The following is a 20,530-nucleotide window of genomic DNA, read 5'->3' on the forward strand; positions in this document are numbered from 1 at the left end:
ATTAAAAACAGTCAAATCCCAAGATCCTCTTCCTTCCAGAATCTTTCCCCTCAGGGCTGATATCCAAAGTCTCCTCTTTTCCTCTTAAAGCTATCCATGAAAATTACTCTATCCCTTACTTACTTCCTACAATAAGATGCCAAGTGAAATAGTAAAGAGAAGAGGCTCCAGGACAGTTGTCTGGAGAACACAAGACTGTTAGCAAATATACTTTGGATGAAGATTAACAAAAGAGACTGAAAAGTTAGATAGAGGTAGAGTAGTATCACAGAAACCTAGGGAGAAGAGAGTGAATCAAGAATGCCCAAGGCTACAAAGAAGGAAAGAAGAATGATGATGGGGGGGGGGGGAAGGACTAAATTTGGCAAGTAAGAGACCACTGGGGATTTTGAAGAGAGTAGCTTTAGTTGAACACTGGAATTAGAAACCAGACAACAGAATTTACTAAAGAATGAGAGGAAAGGAAGTGGAGCCCTTGGTTATAGATGGCCTTCTTTAGGAACTCAGCTAGAGTAGGCTGAAAACTGATAGGACCAGACCTACTGGAGATAAATGGATAAAGTGAGCAGTTTTTGAGAATGGGAGGGACACGAGCATGTTTGTAGAGACTAGGGAAGCAAGCCAGGAGATAAAGAGAGGATGAAGCTAAGTGATGGGTATGATGGAAGGTTTAATCTGTTGGAGAAGACAGAATGGGATGGGATCACTTGTAAAGGTTGAAGAGTTTGCTTTGGCAAGGAAATGGGTCACCATTTCATGTGAGACAGGTATGGAGGAGGAGATGGTGCAGAGGGCATCAGAATGATATAAGATGAGGAAGGGGGGTTGGGGTAGAAGGAGCTATAGTGCAGAAAGTGACTTAAGTTCAAATCCCGCCGTTGCCATTTACTATCCATGTGACCATGGGACTTTGTCTCTTTGATGGTCCTAAAATTCCTTCTAGCTCTAAATCTATGGTCTTATGATCCATATATACAAAAATATCCCCAACAGTCCTTTTTATGGTAGTAATGATGAAAATGATAATAGCTACCATTTACATAGTACCTACTATGTGCCAGGCACTGTGCTACTCTTTAAAGAGGATATCTTTCATTTGAGGAATGGTTAAATAAAATATGGTATGTAGATGTAATGGAATATTGCTGTACTGTAATAAATGACAAAAGGGATATATTCAGAGAAACCCGAGAAGACTTGTGTGAACCAAGGACTGCCAAGAGAATAATTTATACCATAGCTATTACATGGTAAAGGAATGAAAGACTTAAAAATATTGAACTGTGCAGTGACTAACCAGTATTCCAGAGGGTCAATAAAGAAGTAAGCTTTCTACTTTTTAACAAAAATGATGGATTCAAGGTACAGCCTGGCATACATTTTCAGACATGAGCAATATAATGTTTTCTTTGGCTATGTTTATCTGTAATAAGGGAAATAATTTTGTTTGTTTTTTCCCTTGCAGGGTAGAGAATTTTAGGAGAAAGGAGACTAGTTATAATTATGACAACTCCACCACCACCACCCCCCCAAGCCCCCTCGGGAAGAAAATAGGGTCAAGGAAGCATTTTTAAACATACACAGAAGAGAGAAGAAAGTAGTTCAGAGGGAAATAGATAAGAAGGGCAGTTTTAAAACTAGCACGATGCATTTATTATATACTTTTGAAAAAGTAAAAGGTAAAGAATATACTTTCACAAAAGACTATACTGACTGTTGTCAGGAGTGATCTACAAGGGATGTCCAGGTAGAGTGAAGGAATGAAAGGCATGTGTTTATAGACCTGTTTGTATAAACTATCATATATTTCTTCCATGCCATGTATCCATCTTGTTTCCAAAAACATTGATATTATTTAAGATGAAAAAATGAGACTGACTGGGACAATTGGAAAGTAGTTTGGCAGAAACTAGGAATAGACCAATAGCTTAGGTTAGAAGGGAAACAAAAAATTCAGGGGAGGAATTTATAGACAGCTTCAGATAGAGGTCTTACATCTAAAATAAGAATAATTGTCATTCCCCATTTTACAAATGGATATAAACAGACAATTTCTGGATAAAGAAATCAAAGCCATATGTAGGAATATGAAACAATGCTCTAATTTACTACTAATTAGAGAAATGAAAACAAAAGCAATCCTGAGATATCTTACATCCATCAGATAATGAGAAGGGGGCAGAATAACAAATGTTGGTGGGGATGTAGTAAAACGGGACACTAAAACACTGTTGCTGGAGCTGTGAACTGATGCAATTATTTTAGCGAGCAATTTGGAATTACACCCAGAGAATTAATGAAACTGTATATGCTCTTATACCCAACAATACCATTGCTGGGTTTTTTTCCCAAGGAGATCAGGGAAAAAGGAAAAGAACCTATATGTTTCAAAATATTTACAGTAGCTCCCTTTGTTAGAGAAAATTTGAGGGCATGCCCATTAATTGGGAAATGGCTAAACAAAATTGTAGTATGTGGTTGTAATGGAATACTACTTTTCAATAAAAAATGATGAGCAGGTTAATTTAAAAAAAACCTTAGAACTACATGGGATAATGAACAGCAAAATGCATAGAGCCAAGAGAATATTATATATAGCTACAGATTTAATATTTGGAGAATAACTTTTGAATGTTTAGAGAATGAACTGGAAAATGAAAATATGAAAAATATAATTTATCTATATACATATATCTGGCTCTTGGATGATACCTTCTATGATGTAGGGAGGGGAAGGAAGGGATGAAGCACTCGTAAATTCCATTAATTAAAAAAGAAAGCAAAGAAGAGGGTGATATTTTCAATTCCATTTTAGTATTAAATTAGTAATATTTTATTGAATTAATATTTATAATAATTATATACTGTATAAAACAAATTATAATTTAATAAGTTGTTATAAAATTAATAAATTAAAATATAGTTTCCCAAAATATTCATGTAATTTAAAGTGTACTGGGCTTGGAATGAGTAATACCTGAGTTTGAACCCATTCTCAGAAACTTACCACCTGTGTGACCTTGGATAAATTACTTAATCTCTATTTATCACTGGAGAAGGAAATAAAACTACTCCAGTATCGTTGCTGAGAAAACCACATGGACAGAGGTCCCATAAAGACATGAAGAGTCAGACACAACTGAAACAATTGAACAAAAACAACAAAACTATTCCTTTAAGTTGTTTAACCATTTAAAGGGTTTCTTTTTCTAATTTTATCAGTGAATATCTAGAAAAGGTCTGATAAATGAAAGATAGTTTTCTAATTGCTACAAACAATTAATTTTATTCATAATTATTAATTACCAACATCTGTGCATTGTTTTTGGCTTGTGGCCAATTTATGATTTCATTAATTAGTTTTGGTAACCCTTTAATGTAAAGTGAAAGAATAAATATAGAAATTCCTAGTTTTAAAGTGATAGTCTGAATTCTCAACATTTATCTCTTTGGTGTTATATTAATTTTCCTTTTCCTTTTTTATTTTAAGTTTCACCAGAATTCCTGAAGCAGCCTGCTAATATATATGCACATGAATCCATGGATATTGTGTTTGAATGTGAAGTAACTGGAAAACCCATGCCAACTGTAAAATGGGTCAAGAATGGTGACATGGTTATCCCAAGTGATTACTTTAAGATTATAGTAAGTATTGATTTTATTTCTAGCTTGAATCATTTACTTATAGCTAAAGATTTAGAAATATTTGCATAAAATCCTGGACTTTTAGAACTAGAAAGTTCTTTTAAAAGAGAAACTATGTGCCAGTTGCTGAACGAATCCTCCTGTGGGATTCAAGTTAAGCAAGATGATCCCTGCCCTCAGGGTGCTTACCTTCACATGAGGGAAGACAACACAGAAAAGAAAATTGGAAGGAATCCAGGAATGCTCCCTGGCATGGAGCTGACTAGGAGGTGGCTTAGAAATCTGGGCCCCAGTAAGAGGAGGTCCCTGAACCCTAAGGATGAAGTCTAGGTATTCCCAATAGGTTGGACCTCAGAGGGTGGTCTAAGCCGAGGCCCTTTTCCAGAAGACTTAAATGACTTGCTCACAGACATGAAGCTAAGGAGTGGCAGAAATACAACTAGAACTTGGGTCTCCAGAGGCCTAGTCCAGCATTCTTTCTGTGACCCCATGCTCTTCCTCAGCTTCATCAGAGGATAGGACTTCAGTTCTCATAGTAGGGAGCAGTTGTTTTGATCCATTTCATTTAGAAATCTGGGCCTTTCACTTTGAGTAGTGGCTCTGATGACTCCTTGTATTACCTTAGGCACAATATTTCACTTTTCTGGACCCTAGTCTTATCTGGTTAAATGATGAAATTGGGCCACATGACCTCCAAGATCCTTTACATCTGATCATCTTTTGGAAAATACTTTGAAAGTCGAGAATGCATTATATAATTGGGAAATGTTTGCATTTTTGTTCCATTGAAATAGAAGCCATATACCCAAACCAAAGATATTTAGATATTAGTCGAAGAAAGCACATTACAATGGGTTCAGATGTCCATTTTGCCTTTCAAAAGCCATATGCTTTTAGGCAATTTTCTTTAGCATTCTGAGCCCTTTAGTATATTGATTTATAAAAATATATGCCTTTCCAGCATCTTCATGTCTTCTTTTTTTTAAACATACATTAAATTCTTTAAGGAGAATAGATTATTGCTTTTAACCCTATTTTAGTTTTCATTCCAAATATTCTAATATGGAATTTATTTTAGAAATCTATATTCCTATCTCAGATTATAGTTGTGAACAGCGTACTTAATAATCATCCAAGCACTTCATAAATGCATGGTAGTGTCATTCTTATCATCATCATCTTCATCATCATCAGTATAGCCTACAGATGTATCGCCCAAATAAGTGTAGTGTTAGGGGGAAGAAATTCAAAACAAGAAATGAGTAGATATCGTTCTTACCAAAGGTCATTTGGCCATCGCTTCACTCTTTTACCCAAGTCATATATTTTGGGTTTTGTGAGTAACCTAATGCCAGAATTCTTTAAGCCTTAGCCCTGTAGATTACTACAGTATCTTAACACATGTGAAAGGCATTATATCAATGCATAGTGATAAATTTGAAATCTAAATAATTATGTCATTAAAGGCTTAGTGTTTTGTGTATTTCTTTCTTTGAAATCACATATCTAATTGTGCCTCATAGGCTACCTCCTAAAATAATATGTGTGAAATACATAACAAAACATGTTATAAAAAGGTATCTTCCAACAAGTTAAACTAAGTGGAAATCCATCTGTCAGAGCTGAATGATCATCTCATTCTTAATCTCTTTATCGGTAGCTAAGGTGACTTTTTTTTGCCTATTAATCACCATGTGTTAACCATGATATTGTGTTCTGAGGTGTGGGAGCTATCTATGTTCAGTTGTAAAATGAGCATCTCAGAAAGATAGTTTGCCTTTGCTAATGAGGTCAGGTCCCCAGTGAACTAAATATGGCCACATGGTACTGGTTCCTGCTTTGCCAGAGACAGAATTACAAATAAGAGTCTTCTTTGTGTGCATCCAGAGAAGGCTTTAGAGCTTAGGTGCAGATCCATATTATAACTAATGAGGGTATTTTCCTTTTTGGTAAATGTGGGTTTTTAGACATTCCATAATATGAAATTTAGATGGTCTTTTGTTTATACTTATAGTAAAGTTAAATATTTAAATCATAAAATTATTTTTATTTTCTTTCTCAGAAGGAACATAACCTTCAGGTTTTGGGTCTGGTGAAATCAGATGAAGGATTTTATCAGTGCATTGCAGAAAATGATGTTGGAAATTCACAGGCTGGAGCCCAACTAATAATCCTTGATCATGGTAAGAAGGAACTGGGAAAACTGCTTCTTCAGGCAGTGTCACAAAAATCCTTTGTGATGTTTGTTAGTCTCACAAAATAATTTGTTTTATTAAGTACCTTTCTTTGGTAACCAGGACTTAGATAAATTTAAAGATAAAATTTCTTTATTGAAATGTAGAACTTAGAATAACCGCACAGCAAAGAGTTGTTGGCTCCTACTTTTTAAATAAAAATTTCAGACAAAAATGGAAGAGAATTGCAATTAGAAGAGAAAAAAAATGAAGCACTGTAGAGTCTTGTCCATGTATCTGGCTTTATACTGCATTAACTTATGTCTTAAGAGCTCTCTGATCATGGAACCATAGGATTGAGAATTGGAAGGAGATTCAGACTCAGAATTTAAGGAATTTATCGAATATATCAAGGTGGGGCCAGTAGGGGGCACCAGAGTGCTCAAAGTTTCAGGAAGACCTGAACACAAACCCGGCCTCAGGCAATCATTCACTTTGTGACCTTGGGCAAATCACTTAACTGCTGCCTCAATTCCCTCACCTGTAAAATGTATAATAGCATTTACTGCCCCAAGGTCATTGTGAGGATCAAATTAGATAATAATTGTAAACTATGTAACATAGTGTCTGACACATAATTATTAACATTTACTAAGTCATATAGCAGTTTGCAGAGGAAGCATTCCAATATGTCTTTTAGGTCCAGTCCTATGTTCTTACTATTATGAAAATTGAGCTCTAAAGTGTAATCTATACTTTGCAACTGTGAGATTTAAAATGGTTGAGGTTTTAAACTGTAGTGATTAAAATAGTGGAAGATATAAATTGTGATAGATATAAGAGGGGGTGAGTAAATTTGACCGCACTTTGAGATTTAAAATGGTTGAGGTTTTAAACTGTAGTGATTAAAATAGTGGAAGATATAAATTGTGATAGATATAAGAGGGGGTGAGTAAATTTGACCGCAGAAATATGTTTCACTACAGTGTCTTGGGTTTTAAAATCAAATATAAGGTGGTTGCCAGGGAAATATTCCCAATTATTCAAATACCCAAGTCAATTGGGTTTTATAGAGATTTTAATTAACAATACAATGAGTAATCAAAGAAAGAGAGAGAGAGTAAGAAAGGAATAAGTATGAAGGGCCTCAAGCCAATATGGCCTAGACCTGAGCCTTAAAAGAGAAATCAGTTTTTTTATAACTCACCATAAGATCTGTCTAAGTAAGGATTTCTAATGAAACCAAGCCAGCAGCATCTCAGCTGTTTTCACCAGCTCCCTCCTCCATCTGAATGTTTCAGAATCAGTCTCCTCAGAATGAGTCTCTCCAATCTGAATGTTTCAGAATGACTTCCCAGCTCTTCCCTGAGCTCTTATTTTTAAGGGTAAAATCTTCTCTGTCACCTCCCCTAAGTCCTTACATCTACCAATCACTGTAGATGATTCTAAAGGACCGCCCATTTTGAATTCACAGCTGAGTAGTTTTAATCTCTTTAGTAAGTCAGGAAAAAAAATGCTGCTGTGTCGACAAATTTCATTAGAAAAAACCTCTGAATAAGTTATCACCCTTTTAGGTTTAAGTAGTTTACAAGTTGCCCCACCTTTATAGGTACTTAGTATCCCATTGTATCAATTCTAAAACAGTCATGACTCAAAGAACTTCCTGTCCCTTCCATAAGCATGGATCAAAGTACTTTTCATTGTTCTCAAGGAGCTCTCTGTCCTACAGCAGTCCTAAGTAGGGTGGAGTAGGGATATTCCCAAGGCAAGGAGCCCTCACATTCAAGTAGAGTTCTCACCATCTGCTAGGGAATTTTTTTAAGTAGAAGATTCCCCAATGGGGGAAACCCCTAACATTCATAAGTCTGAGAAATTTTGAGGTTTACACAACGAATTAGGGTTTTTCCTATTTTTTATTTTTTTAAGTTTTGTTTTGCTTTTGTTGTGGAAGAAAAAGATTACCATTTTTTTTCAGTTATAGGAATTATTAATGAATTTATCAATTTTATTCCTAAAATCTGATGGACATTTGCTATCTGTAATAATTGTTATAGATAAGAGACAAATTTGGGCATCTAGACTGTCAAGAAAGCCCTGTTATCCTGAACCTCCCACAGTCAGAATATATTCATTTTTGTAGCCATCATTTAGAACCTGATAGAGAAGAAAAAATCCTCATCATCTTTTTTTATTCATTACTCTTCTCCTTCATAATGATCTTGTTAAAAAATCCAGTGAGCATTCTCACACCAGGACAAAAACTGGGGCTCCGTTTTATGGTCTTGGAGTAAATGAGCAGAGACACTGAGAGCCTGCCCACCCTGGGGACTTGTGTTTGCTCCTCCCAGAGTTCTGCCTGATATAAGAGTCCTCCTCATTGCTGTGCTGCCAGGATCTCATCACATACTCCATTGTCTGCCTCTCTGGGATAGCTCAAGCAGGCTCCATAGGCACAAGGTCTCCTTGGACGAATAGATGGATGACTTCTTTGATCTGAACTGTTGGGTCAGGAGAGTGAGCCTTTTGCAGGCCCTGGTGGGCAGAGCCTCCACCCTCTCACTCGGCTTAGACAGAGAACTCCAGGCATTGTCCAAGATGTGGGGAATATGGCCTTTTCCCAGGACTGCTAGATGTTTGCTTAGAAAGTCTAGTGCTCCCACTCATCAGGCCTACCCAGAGTTTCCTACCTAATAATAAGATGATTTAGGTGCAGTGGAAGCAGAGACATGGCCCTACATGCATGTTGTGATTTTGTAATCTACTTAGTCCTCATCATTGTCAGCCAGATTCACTCATTTGTCCAGGTTAGAGTTAGTAGTTCCATTGTGATTTTCTAAAAACAACTGGAAGAAGTTCATCTGAGTTTTTATCACCTACTTTAGAGTGGCATATTTGTCAAAATAAAAAGTGTACATCTAAGACTTTGCCAAATGTAACTTTACCACTACAAAATTCTGAGTATTGTCACCCTCAGACACCAGTATCCCTTTCCCTGGATGCTCGATTCCATGTAAAGAGTTTGGTAGTCACTATATTTGTCCTCTGGATCAGAGAAAGCATATGGCTTTGGCCAAATATGAGGGTGCATGGAATGGAAAATGGCTTCCCAGAGTTAGTGGGCCATCCTTGATTGTGCTGTTTAGCTTATATAATTCTCCCACAGTTTTTGAGAAATGTGTAAAGTTGATGTTTCAGATAGAAACTGTCATTTAATCCTTTGGGGTCTTAGTGTTTACATCTGTCAGATGACTAGTAGGTTAGTTCTCTGAGACCCCTTTCTGATAATCTCTGTTGTACAGAATAGATCCTTAATAAATGCTTGTTAAGCAAGTGCCTTCTATTCATAAATATTTAGCATAATTGTTTATGATAATTAGAAATGTTTTTGTGCCATATGTAGAAATTATTGAAGTCTTTTATAAAAACTTTAGATTATGAAAATCATAAAAGTATCAAATATTTCTTCCTTTTGATATTCAATTTGTTCATGTAATAATATAAAATTTTAAAACATACTATATTAGAAACCAAATAGGATGGGAGTAAGCAGGAAATCTAGTAAATGAAAAGCTGACAGGAGTAAAATTGTAGATTATATAGTTAGAAACAGAAATATCATCCCCTAAATCTAGAAAACAAGAAGAGACACTAATTCCTCCTTATAGATGCTATTAGAAGTAAACAAGTGACTGGCTCATATTTTCTTATATCCAATCATCCATCTCCAATTGATAAAAATAATGAAGGCATATTCTCTTAGGAATATTTGTAAAGCCACATAGTTCAGTATTTCAATAAATCTATGATACTGTCAGAGATTTTACCCCTTGGGTTCTTCCATCAACATTATCAGTCTCTTCTCACTCACTCTGACTCACTTGTGTGGTTCTTCTCCCTGTGTTTCCATCTTCCTTCTCAGAAGATTTTCCTAAAATCTTGGAGGCCTTCTTCAGGGGACACTATTTCTTAGCATGTTGTATGTACATATTGTAATAGTAGGGTTGGAAGGAAGGGTTAAACAAGATATATATAAAATAAAATAAGTTTATTAGCTAAAGGGATAAGGGAATGGAAAGGAATCAGGGAGTAACTTCTAACTCCACCCAGCTATTAAACCTTAAACTTTCTAATTAACTTAATCTAAGTAATTAAATATAAAGAGGGATTTGTAAAGTCAGTAGGGCCCAAGATTCTCACAACACCAGAGTCCTTCATAATAGTCTCAAGTTGAAGAGTCCTATTGTAACAATTAAAATTTAGGGGAGCGGGGGAGACTGAGGCAGGTAGAAATTAGTTACTCTCTGCAAGGAGTACTATATTTTTTAGAGGTTTATTAAAGGCTAAAGATTAAGAATATACAAGTAAGAAACATGTGCCTAGGCCAGAGGCCTAGACAAAATAACCTCACATCATGGAAGAGACCTCTCTGCTCCAAAAACGGAAGTCCAAAAAAAAGGCCGAGCCCTTCAAAAGCCTTTGCTTAAATATCTTCTCGATCTCGGCCCAGGTGAGATTACAAGGCATTCTGGGGAAGTGGAGCAAAGGCTCATGGGGATTGTAGTCCTGTATTCGAGTCTATTTTTTACACTATGTTGAATCACAGGATTTCAGGAGGGGAAAGTTATTTTTCTTCAGAGAGATACACCTCCACATCTTCTCTGTGTGCTTCCAGAGAGAGAGTCCCAACTGTCAGTCCCCAACTGTTTTTCAGCTACTCAGTGCTTAGAATGTTGACCTAGTCTTTGCTCTGTGGAATCTTGGTTTTGCATATCTTAAGCTGCTAGCTTTCCTTGCTAAAAGTCCCTTACTACAATATAGATCATTCCTGGTGTTTTACCTCATTTGGGCTTTTTTTTTTTTAAACTTTAAAGAAATTAGATTATTCTCCTAGGGATCCATAGGATAATGGTTTTGGGGGGACAAAACTAGAGAGGAAACTAGAAAGGAACAGGTGGCAGAGATGGAGAGGAGGTGTTTTTGAGAAGAGAGTTGCAGATGGTTTGCTGTCACCTTCCCATGATAAAAATTTGACAAACATATGTAGGCAGGTAAAGTGGAAGGGAATAATTATGGAACTGAGAATAAAAATGCCATCAGATACCAAATCTGCCCTAAAGGCATTTTAGAATTTCATCCATTGTGCTCCAAAGAAGTAATACATAAAGTGCAAGTTTTAGTGTATCTCTGTCTGAAGTTATAAATGGTGACTTGGAAGCAGGTCCCCAGAAAGACTGCTTTCTCTTGTGATGATGAACTTATGGCAAACGTGGGCTCCCCCCTTCCCTGCAGAGGGACTTGGGCAGAGCTGCTCCCCTCCTCCCCCTCCACATGCCTGAGGACATTTATCACTTTGCCTGCTCCTTCTCTAGCAGCCCAGTGGCAGCTGTCTCGGCTAAGGTAAGTGACTCACAGGCGGCAGAGCTAGAGGGGAGCAGAGTGGCCAGTCTTTAAGCCAATTCCCTCCCCCTCTCTCCACAAGTAGGACATTCCTCACTTCACCAGCAGCCCAATGGGAGCACTTCCGCTCTCCCCTCTAGGGGGTGGGGGTGACACTGGGGGCGGAGGGCTGGCACATGGTCTCTCAAAGGTTCGCCACCACTGGCTCACTCAGCCAGTTGGCCATCATCTTAGATCCCGGAATGACTGCTGCAAACAATTTGCCTTTTAAGTAGCCCCACTCAAAGAAAAAGCATGTGGGAAGTTTTAAAAGCACATATGATTGACCTGTTCATATGAAATTTCCATTTTATAGGCTTAAGGAAATAAAGTGATTTATTTATAGTCTCACAGTGATTGGCAGATTCATTCTTATATTCATACCATGTAAGTCTTAATCACAGTTCTCTCTTTACTGTACCACTTACATATTTGTATGGCATGGGCTGATTACCTGGAACAAAACAAAAATAATTAAATGTAATGACATAATAAACCTCAGAATTTTTACATCCTTAAAAAACTTAAGCAACATATTATCCTTTACATCTAATCACATACATTTAACAAGAATTTGACACATATTTAATTCTTTATTGTGAAATCACACATCACAGTATAAATAATCTATTTATCCAAGTCTAGCTATAGGTATATTTCATAGTGGAGTTGAAGTCACATGTGTTCCCATGCCTCTGAGTTACGTTTTTCTCTCTCTCAGATAAATTTCTTAACCTGTCATCACATAGGGCATAATGCAAAGTTATATTGCAGATTACCATCAATATGAAGCAATGTCTGTAATTGTAGAGCAATTCTGCTTTCAAAATAGCAGCCTTTTTACCAGAGTTCATCATTACCCAATGGAGATAAGAATGCCATACCCTTTGGAAATAAAAAAAATTCCTATAACGATTTTTGGATGGATGTTTGTAGAATTTGGTGAAGATACCTAGACTTCATAGGCTTCCCTGGACTTATCCGGGCGGTTTTTGAACAGCCTTAAATAAAAAAGGAGTTTTACCAGTATAAATGGGCTTTCCCTAATCCTCAATATCCTGGTCTTTCGGTGGTCTGACCTTTACCCAGTATTTTTCTTTCATAGCAATGGTTTTGTTGGTTTCTTCTCTACTGGAATCAGTAATAGCCCCTCCAGCTGGCAGAGGCCTCTAAAAACCTTTCCTTGAAGACCAGAAGACAAGATGACAGTGGAACACTGCATGTATGACCTGAAATGCAGCTCTTAACTGACTGAAGGTGGGGAAACCCACTCAATCCAGTTAGATATGATCCAGGTCATTCATTCTGAGACCTCCAAGTGTCAGGAGAAGCACACAAGCAGTTATCATTGCTATCACAAAATACAACCATAACAAAATTACTATTTGTCCCAGTTAATTGGTGTGAGTTTATGAATGATTTTTTTTCAGAATCATTGACATCAGGATTCTTTTTATTCTAGTATCTGAAATAATGATCACAAATATATTTCTGAAAACAAATATTTATTCTGACATAAATTTGTTTTATAAAGATTTCATGTCCAATCCTCTTATTTTAGAAATAAGGAAACAGATTCAGAAAATACTCACAGCAATAGGAACAAGAAACCACAAGACTAACAATATCTATTTATATGTTGCTTTAAGTTTCGCAAAAAAAAAAAGGCAAGACCAAGGCCATAATCTAAGTCTCTTAATTAAGTTTTCAATATAGTACACTACCTTTCTGGAGGGAAAAATGTCCCCATGACATTTTTTATACAATTGACTAACATGTCAGAAAGCAGCAGGAATTTAGAGCTGAATTTTTCTTCTGGTCATTTTTTATCATCACGCAGTGAAGCTAAGAAAATAAAAGTGAACAGAACTTTTGGAACCTATGACTTAAAAGAACATTTTAAAACCTGTTACTTTATAAGGATGATTATATTCATTTAGTTTTTCTTAAAAAATTGATTCTAAAAAGGGCTTCAAACATTCTATTGTAATCTTGGGAGGAAATTTTTTAAAAAGAAAGTAAATTAAAATTCAAAATGACTTTCAAAGTTCATCTTTAATTTCTGTTTACTTTAATGAAAACGTAACTAGCTCCTAAAATATTCCCTTTTTCCTGAATGATCCTTAATACTTAATAGTAATCAGAATTGAAAAATGTACACACAACCAATATGTTAGTAATAGTAGTACTACTAGTTGCATTTATTTTGCAGTTATCAAATCATATTGGTTCGTGACTATGACTATATGGTCATTGTTTTGTGCTCAAAATCTTTCAGTTTATTATTATGATGTCCTTTAAAAATATATTCTCTTAATGAGCAATAATACTTAAAACTGGCAACCATATTGAGTTGGTCACTAACAAAAAGATACGATTGTCACTATTTATTCATTAAGAACTTTTTTTATTTAGCAACCATTCTTGTAGTTTTAAAATCTAACATGAATTTTTAAATAAGAATGGAATATGAAAAAGAATTTGTGTGTGTGTATATGTAAATAGGTATATATTTTTTAAAAATTTGTACCATTCTCATCAGATATGAGATATTGCCAGGTCTGCAATTAGTTAAGTAAAGTGTAAAATCTTTGGAGGAATTCAAAGAAGATTTGCAATTGTCAACATGTTTTCAGTAAAGGAAATTCACATTTTATTAGCTAATGACTTTAAGGATATTATGGCCAAGGCAGATAAGGACACACTGAATATAACATCATTTTTATTTGTAGAAGTGGTGTGTCAAAAATTCCATGTAATAATTGAAATGAATGTGAAATGGAATAAATGAATAATAATGGACTAAAACTTGGCTAGAAAGCAGATAATTATTAGTAATTTGCTGAAATATTTTTAAGCAGACTAACAAGTTAATGGCATGTGACAATTTAGACTTAAATTAAGCCACAAATTCTAACATTTCTATTCACTTTTTTTAACTTCTTATTGTGACAATAAAGAAAAATTCAACTCAAAGTTCTTGTTGCTTTCCAACTTGTTAGTTATTTGTAAACTTCTGGAGACTTTTTTTCCTACAGGAAGGTCGTATACTACAGTTGAAAAATTAGTTAAGAGATGGGTTATAGACCTCATCTTGTCTTTTGCCAATCTTAAAGCAATATAAATAAATAAATACAGTTATTGTTGTTGTTAATCTTTTCTGAATTTATTTCCTTATTTCTAAAATAAGAGGATTGAACAGATAATCTCTAAGGTTCTTTCTAGGATAAAAATAGCATTCCAAGAGATCAGGGCATTAATCTTTTAGACATATACAAATCAAACATATGCCAGAATAAATTTTATTCTTAGAAATGTATTTGTGATGATTTTTTCAGACATTGGAATCAATAGAATTCATAATATGAACAGTCAGTTCATTGTTGAGGCAGTAAAAATATGTGATGCTGAACTTAGAAGGACTTTTTAAAAAACCAGATCTATGTTTTCATTCACATAGAAAAGTCCCAGTGAGGGAAGGCTTTCTAGCAGTGCAGATTGGTACCTTCTTGCACTCCAGGATTGAGAGAGATATCTCAAGCACCGAGACAAACAGCCCCTTCCATGTAGCCAGTGTGTGTCAGAGGCAGGACATGAGCTCTCTCACTGGCCTTCCTAGCTCCCATCAGCTCTGTGGGAGGGCGGGGGGGGGGGGGGGGGAGCGGGACTGCTGAGGCAGAGCACAGAGGCCCATTAGGAGTATGTGGAAAGGGGCAGCCAGATGTGTGTAGGAAGAGCTCGATGATTTTCTCCTCGAACAGCACTCCCACAGAAAACCCCAGCATTTTAGGGGTCAGGACCAGCTGGCTGGCAAGCCGAGGTCAGGGTCTGGTGCGAATAGCAGTAGATTTCGGGCCACAGGAGTTGTTCCAGTTCCCACTGGGGCCCTGACTACTTAGGCTTGCCTCTCACTGCTCTGGACCACAGTTTGTTCACTCACAAAAGGTCCTATTACTTCAGACCCCCTCCAGGCCCCATCCTGTCTCTAGCCGAATAGGGGAGAACTATATTTAAGCTTGCTTTAGAAAAGCAGTACAAGTAGTTACTTCAAATGCGTTCTAATAATTAGAACTGCTGAGAAGTGAAGTGAATGACTGGAGGACACAGTCCCCATCCCCCCACCCCCAATGGGGTTCAGGCCTTATCTACACTGCCCATGTGGCCCCTCTCAGCACACAGGCTTTCTCACCTGGACAGGCCTCCCTGCTTCCCTCTGTCCAGACCATTCATTCTCCCAGGGATATTCCTGGAGCAGAGATCCCATTGGCTCCCTGCTGCCCCCTGGCTCTACCTCCTCAGTCCTGGCTCCAGAACCCTTGCCTCTTAGTCTCCCTGCCATCCTCTGGGTGCCCTTTTCTGACCACTCTCACAGCCCTGACTCCCCCTTGTGAGGAGGGGTGCACAGAGAACAGGGCTTCAGCCCAGGCAGGTTTCAAGTCCTGGCTTTGGTGTGTGCTGGCTCTGGGCTGATCTTGAAGGTTTTTAAGTGGCTAAACTGCAATAAGAAGGGAAGTTTCCTCTTCAGGAAGTTCTTAGTGCTCATTAGATCATGGCTCAAGGCCTAGTCATTTTTGTGGGGACTTGCAGAGTTTCTTTTCTCCCAATTGTCCAGCATATGGTAGTAGCTTAATAAATACCTGTTAATTGATGGACATAGTCCAAACTGTTCAGCTGAATCCGGGATACTAAAGTATGTGTACAAAGTCATAGAGGGGGTAAAGAGCATAATTTGAATTTGGGTCCTAATGGTTGAACTACATGATCTCTAACATCCCTTTCAATCACAGTATTGGGGGGGGGCAGGAATAGGAGAAAGGAAGTGGGGTGCCAATAGGAGAAATTAAAAAATCATCACTAGGGTAACCTGAGCAGAAATGAAAGGCACAGAGGAGCCATTTGTTTAGCAAGAATGGGAGGGAAATAGAACTAAGGTACTACTGCATCACTGGCTTTTTTATGCATGTAGCACCACCTGTCCCAAGGAAAATTTTTGAGAAATGGTCTGCAGCTGTGTTATCCAGGCAAGTCCCACTACCTGTCCAGAGCAGTCTGCTTTTTCTTGTTAAATGTGGAGATAACACAGAAGTTAGGAAACACTGCTTAATCCAAGATTTGCATTAAACTAGTATAATAATACAGAACTATGTGTCACTGGGACCATAAAAAAAAAATTCATTTTTCTTTGGGACTAAACTACAATTGAGTTATATAGATTGGCCTGTATATATATATATATATATATATATAGCGTGGGGAATGGGCTTATTTCAGTTTGCTTTATAAATTTTCTTTTGATGTAGGGATTGGAATTTTCATGTCTTTTCAAAAAGGTATAAAGTATCTCTAACTCTTAAATTGCTGAAAGTAACTTATTTACCATCTTTTAAAATGAATTATGAATTTTTTCCTCTTTTTCTGAAAGTTTCATCCAGGCAAGATTTTGAGTCCAAATTTTGGTTCTCTTTTGCTATAGTTTTTCCCAGACTTCTACTCTTTGAGTCATAATAATTACTTAAATGCTGATCTGCTAAAGATTTTATTGCAGTATTTTACTGAATAGAGTAAAATACTTTTTCAAAGTGTCTTTTTTAGTGCTTTGTATTTTGATTTTAACTACTTATCATTTTTTTCATATGAAAGTAATTATCTGTTAGGTTTTTGAGTGCTGTAGTGGATAGAGAATTCACCTTGGAGTCAGGAAAGCATGGTACCATTTCCATTCTTTTCCTAGTTGTTTTGATTTTGGTAATACATGAATTTTTTAAATGAATATAATAAAAATTAAATATGTAACCCTTTATAGTGGCCTCTTGTTTGGTTAAATTTTCCTTCTCTATTTTTAGCTATGAAAGGTTTATACTTATGTCATGATCTTTAATATTTAATTTATGTCATGACCACATGTTCATTTTAAATTTATTGAAGGATATAGAATAAATTTTCCAGCTAGCCCTAGGTTTTGCAAGACTTCTTTCCAGTTTTTCCAATACTTCTTTTCAAATAGAGAATTTTATCTTACATAGTTTATGTTGTAGAGTTTGTTGAATCCTGGGCTATTGCATAGTTCCATTATTTCTGACTCCCATTTCTATTTGTTCCATTAATTTTTTATATTTTTTAACCAGTACCAAAAGGTTTTTTTGATTGCTGCTTTATGAAGCAATTTAAGGCACAAATGTGTTTTTATTTCACCAAATGATATTTTGTTTTTTAACACTACAGAGTATCTTTTTCATGGTTTGAGTGGCGTAACTTGGAAAGTATTACAATTTTTAATGTTATTTCATGGCCCAGTCATGAACACCAAATATTTCATTAGCTAATTAAGTTGTTCTTTATTTCTTAAAGAAGCATTTTGTAATTGTGTCTACACACACACACACACACACACACAGAGAGAGAGAGAGAGAGAGAGAGAGAGAGAGAGAGAGAGAGAGAGAGAGAGAGAGAGAGAGAGAGAGAGAGAGAGAGAATGCCCTGGTAGATTAACAAAAGATATGTTATCTTTTTCTAGTTATTTTGAATGAGATTTCCCTTTCTTTTATTCCCCCTTAGATTTTGATACTATTATAGCGAAATTTTATTTATTTCTGTGTGTTTATTTCCTACAGCCATGTTGGCAAACCTATAGCACATGTTTTGACCTATGTGAGAGGGGACTGCCCCCCTCCCCCTCACCATAGGCGCCTCAGGACTTTTCTCCCATCACCTGCACCTCTGCCCAGCAACCCAGCATGAACACTTCTTCCCTCCCCTATCTGGGGTAAGGTGGTGGTAGAGGTTTACAGGAGGTATGAGGATTGAAGTTTGGGCACTAGGTCTCTAAAAGGTTTGCCATCAGTGGTCTATAGCTTTATTATAGTAACTAATTAGCTCAATTTCTTTGCTGATTCACTAGAATTTTCTAAGGAAATTGTCATGTCACTAACCAATAATATTAATTTTGGCTCCTCTTTGCTTACCTTTGTGATGTCGTTTTCTTTTTTTTTATTTATTTGGAATTAATGCACAAAATAAGATAACTATTTCTCTTTACAGAATAAATCAGAAAAAGAGGACCCTACATGTGAACAGCTTCATTTTTCTCTTTAAGCATATTATAAATCCAATGTATCTCCACAGCTACCCTGTTTATCTGGGTTTGGTAGTAACCTTCATTCTGTTCTCCTCTATACCTTTTAAAACACTTAACTCACTATCTCTTCTTTTTATGATAGTTTCCTCCTAATTTCTACTCAGAAAAAAAATAAAATATTTATGTCAGAAATGCATAGCAACTACATTGACCATGCCCCAAAATGTGTCTCATTCTGACCTTTGTAGAGATTGGAAGTGTGTTTCATGAGTCTTTTGGAATCCTGGTTGGTCAGAGAATGGATCTGAATTCTTAGATCTTTCAGAGGTTTTTTTTTTTTTAATGGCTATTGATCTCTTGCATAACTTCTTTTTAAAACTATTCATATCCTTTGATCATTTATCTATTGGGGAATGGTTATTAGAGTTGTCCATTTTATCTTCTCTGTTATTTGTTCTCTCTTGTTTAGTTGTGAACACTTTTTTTATCTGTAGTTGTGACAGCCTAAGTCTTTAATTTCTCATCTTATCTTATTGTTAGCATTTCTAGAACTATATCAGATAATAGATTGTAAGAGATCATCAAAGCTGAAAGTTGGTTTTTGAAAAAGAACTAACAGGATTGATAACCGTTAGCCAGCATGTTTAAAAGAAGAGGGAAGAAAATCCAATTAAGAAAATTCAGAATGAAATTAGTAGTTTCACAATAAATAAAAATTAAAATAATTATTAGACCTTCTATACACAGTTGTATACCAGCAATTGAAAATTCAAGAGAAATGGAGGATTACCTCCACAAATACAAAATTCTATCAAACATATAAAATATAATTCCTATATTATGCAAACTTCCCCAAATCATTTTTTTAAAGTCCTGGGGGCAGCTAAAAAGTAACAGGCCTGAAGTTGAGCCTCAAATAGTTACTAGCTGTATGACCCTAGGCAATTAATTTAACCCCATTTGTCTAGTCCTTGCCTGTCTTAGAGTTGTTACTAAGACAGAAAGTAAGGATTTAGTTTAAAATTTTTAATATATTAACTCCCTTCATATATACCAAACCCCTTTTTATGATAAATATAATCCTAATGAAAAAGTAAGAAAGGGAATAGAAGGGGCTTTAAAAGCTTGGTTTGTTGGTAGGCCCAAGGTACAAAGCATCTTAAGAGAAGAGAACGATACAGAGTTGTACTATTTAACTATAGGGTCAAATTGGAAAAGGAGGAAAGTGAAGCAGGCACTGAATACACATTTGTTTATGTGAAATGAATGGAATTTATATGGATTGTACTTTTGCCTCAGATCTGTCATCTTCTGAGTTTATGGCTTGGCCTTCCCTTCCACTGGAGTAGATATTTTTGGTAAAGTTCTAGTTGTTTGTGTTGAAGTTGGGCTCTCCTTGGGGGGGAGGGGGTAAAAGAGGTACTGTCCCAAACTTTAGGTGGTTTTGTGCTGCTATTTTCAGAGCCAAGTTCTGGGGAATTTGTAAGTTTTTTGGCACTTCCAATGTGGCGTGATCTAGGGAGAGGTGTGACATGGTCACTGCTCTCCTGGTCTGCACTCTGGTCTTTATCATCAAAAGTTAGAGCTCCTCTTGGCCCTGGAACTATGATCCAGTTCCCTGCTGTCTTATACCCACAAGTGGTAGTTCTCTTCTCTACCTTAGAACTCAGATTAGGATGTCTAATTCCTTCTGACTGACCCCAGATGCTCCCCTCCTCCCTAGAACTTCAATCCAGAACTTTGTATTGACAGTAGAGTTGCCCATCAACACCACTTGTATCCAGCTCCAATAAAGGGTTCCCTATAATCTGTTTTTGACTATTCCTCCACCCCCTTTCTTGTTTCTTGACTAAGCGCCCCCAAAGCTGCTTCTACCACTCCCACTATTTGCAGCTACCTCTAAGGCCCAAGATTATCACTGCTGCAATGCTCCAGGTTGATTCTCATCCTGGTATTACAGACCTTTCCTGCCAACCCCCTAAATTGTCTGAGGATAGAAAAATGTTTCACTCTAACCTTTTCTTGGTTCTACCACTCCAAAAATTTGATTTGAGCAGTTTTTGTTTTTGTTTTTGTTTTTAAACCCTTACCTTCCGTCTTGGAGTCAATACTGTGTATCGGCTCCAAGGCAGAAGAGTGCTAAGGGCTAGGCAGTGGGGGTCAAGTGACTTTCCCAGGGTCACACAGCTGGGAAGTGTCT

General features: G+C 36.6%; 1 protein-coding gene across 7 annotated transcripts in view; it reads left to right on the plus strand.

The window, feature by feature from the left end:
* The window catches only part of NEO1 (neogenin 1), a 264,950-nt gene that overhangs the window by 134,346 nt on the left and 110,074 nt on the right, over nt 1-20,530 (plus strand). For all 7 annotated transcript variants that reach the window (XM_007478215.2, XM_056798418.1, XM_056798393.1 and 4 more), the window contains exons 6-7: nt 3,491-3,645; nt 5,708-5,828. In XM_007478215.2, the coding sequence (XP_007478277.2) occupies nt 3,491-3,645; nt 5,708-5,828 (276 nt within the window). The remainder of the gene's footprint in view (nt 1-3,490; nt 3,646-5,707; nt 5,829-20,530) is intronic.

This window comes from Monodelphis domestica, chromosome 1, assembly GCF_027887165.1.
Source record: "Monodelphis domestica isolate mMonDom1 chromosome 1, mMonDom1.pri, whole genome shotgun sequence".
Lineage (NCBI taxonomy): Eukaryota > Metazoa > Chordata > Mammalia > Didelphimorphia > Didelphidae > Monodelphis > Monodelphis domestica.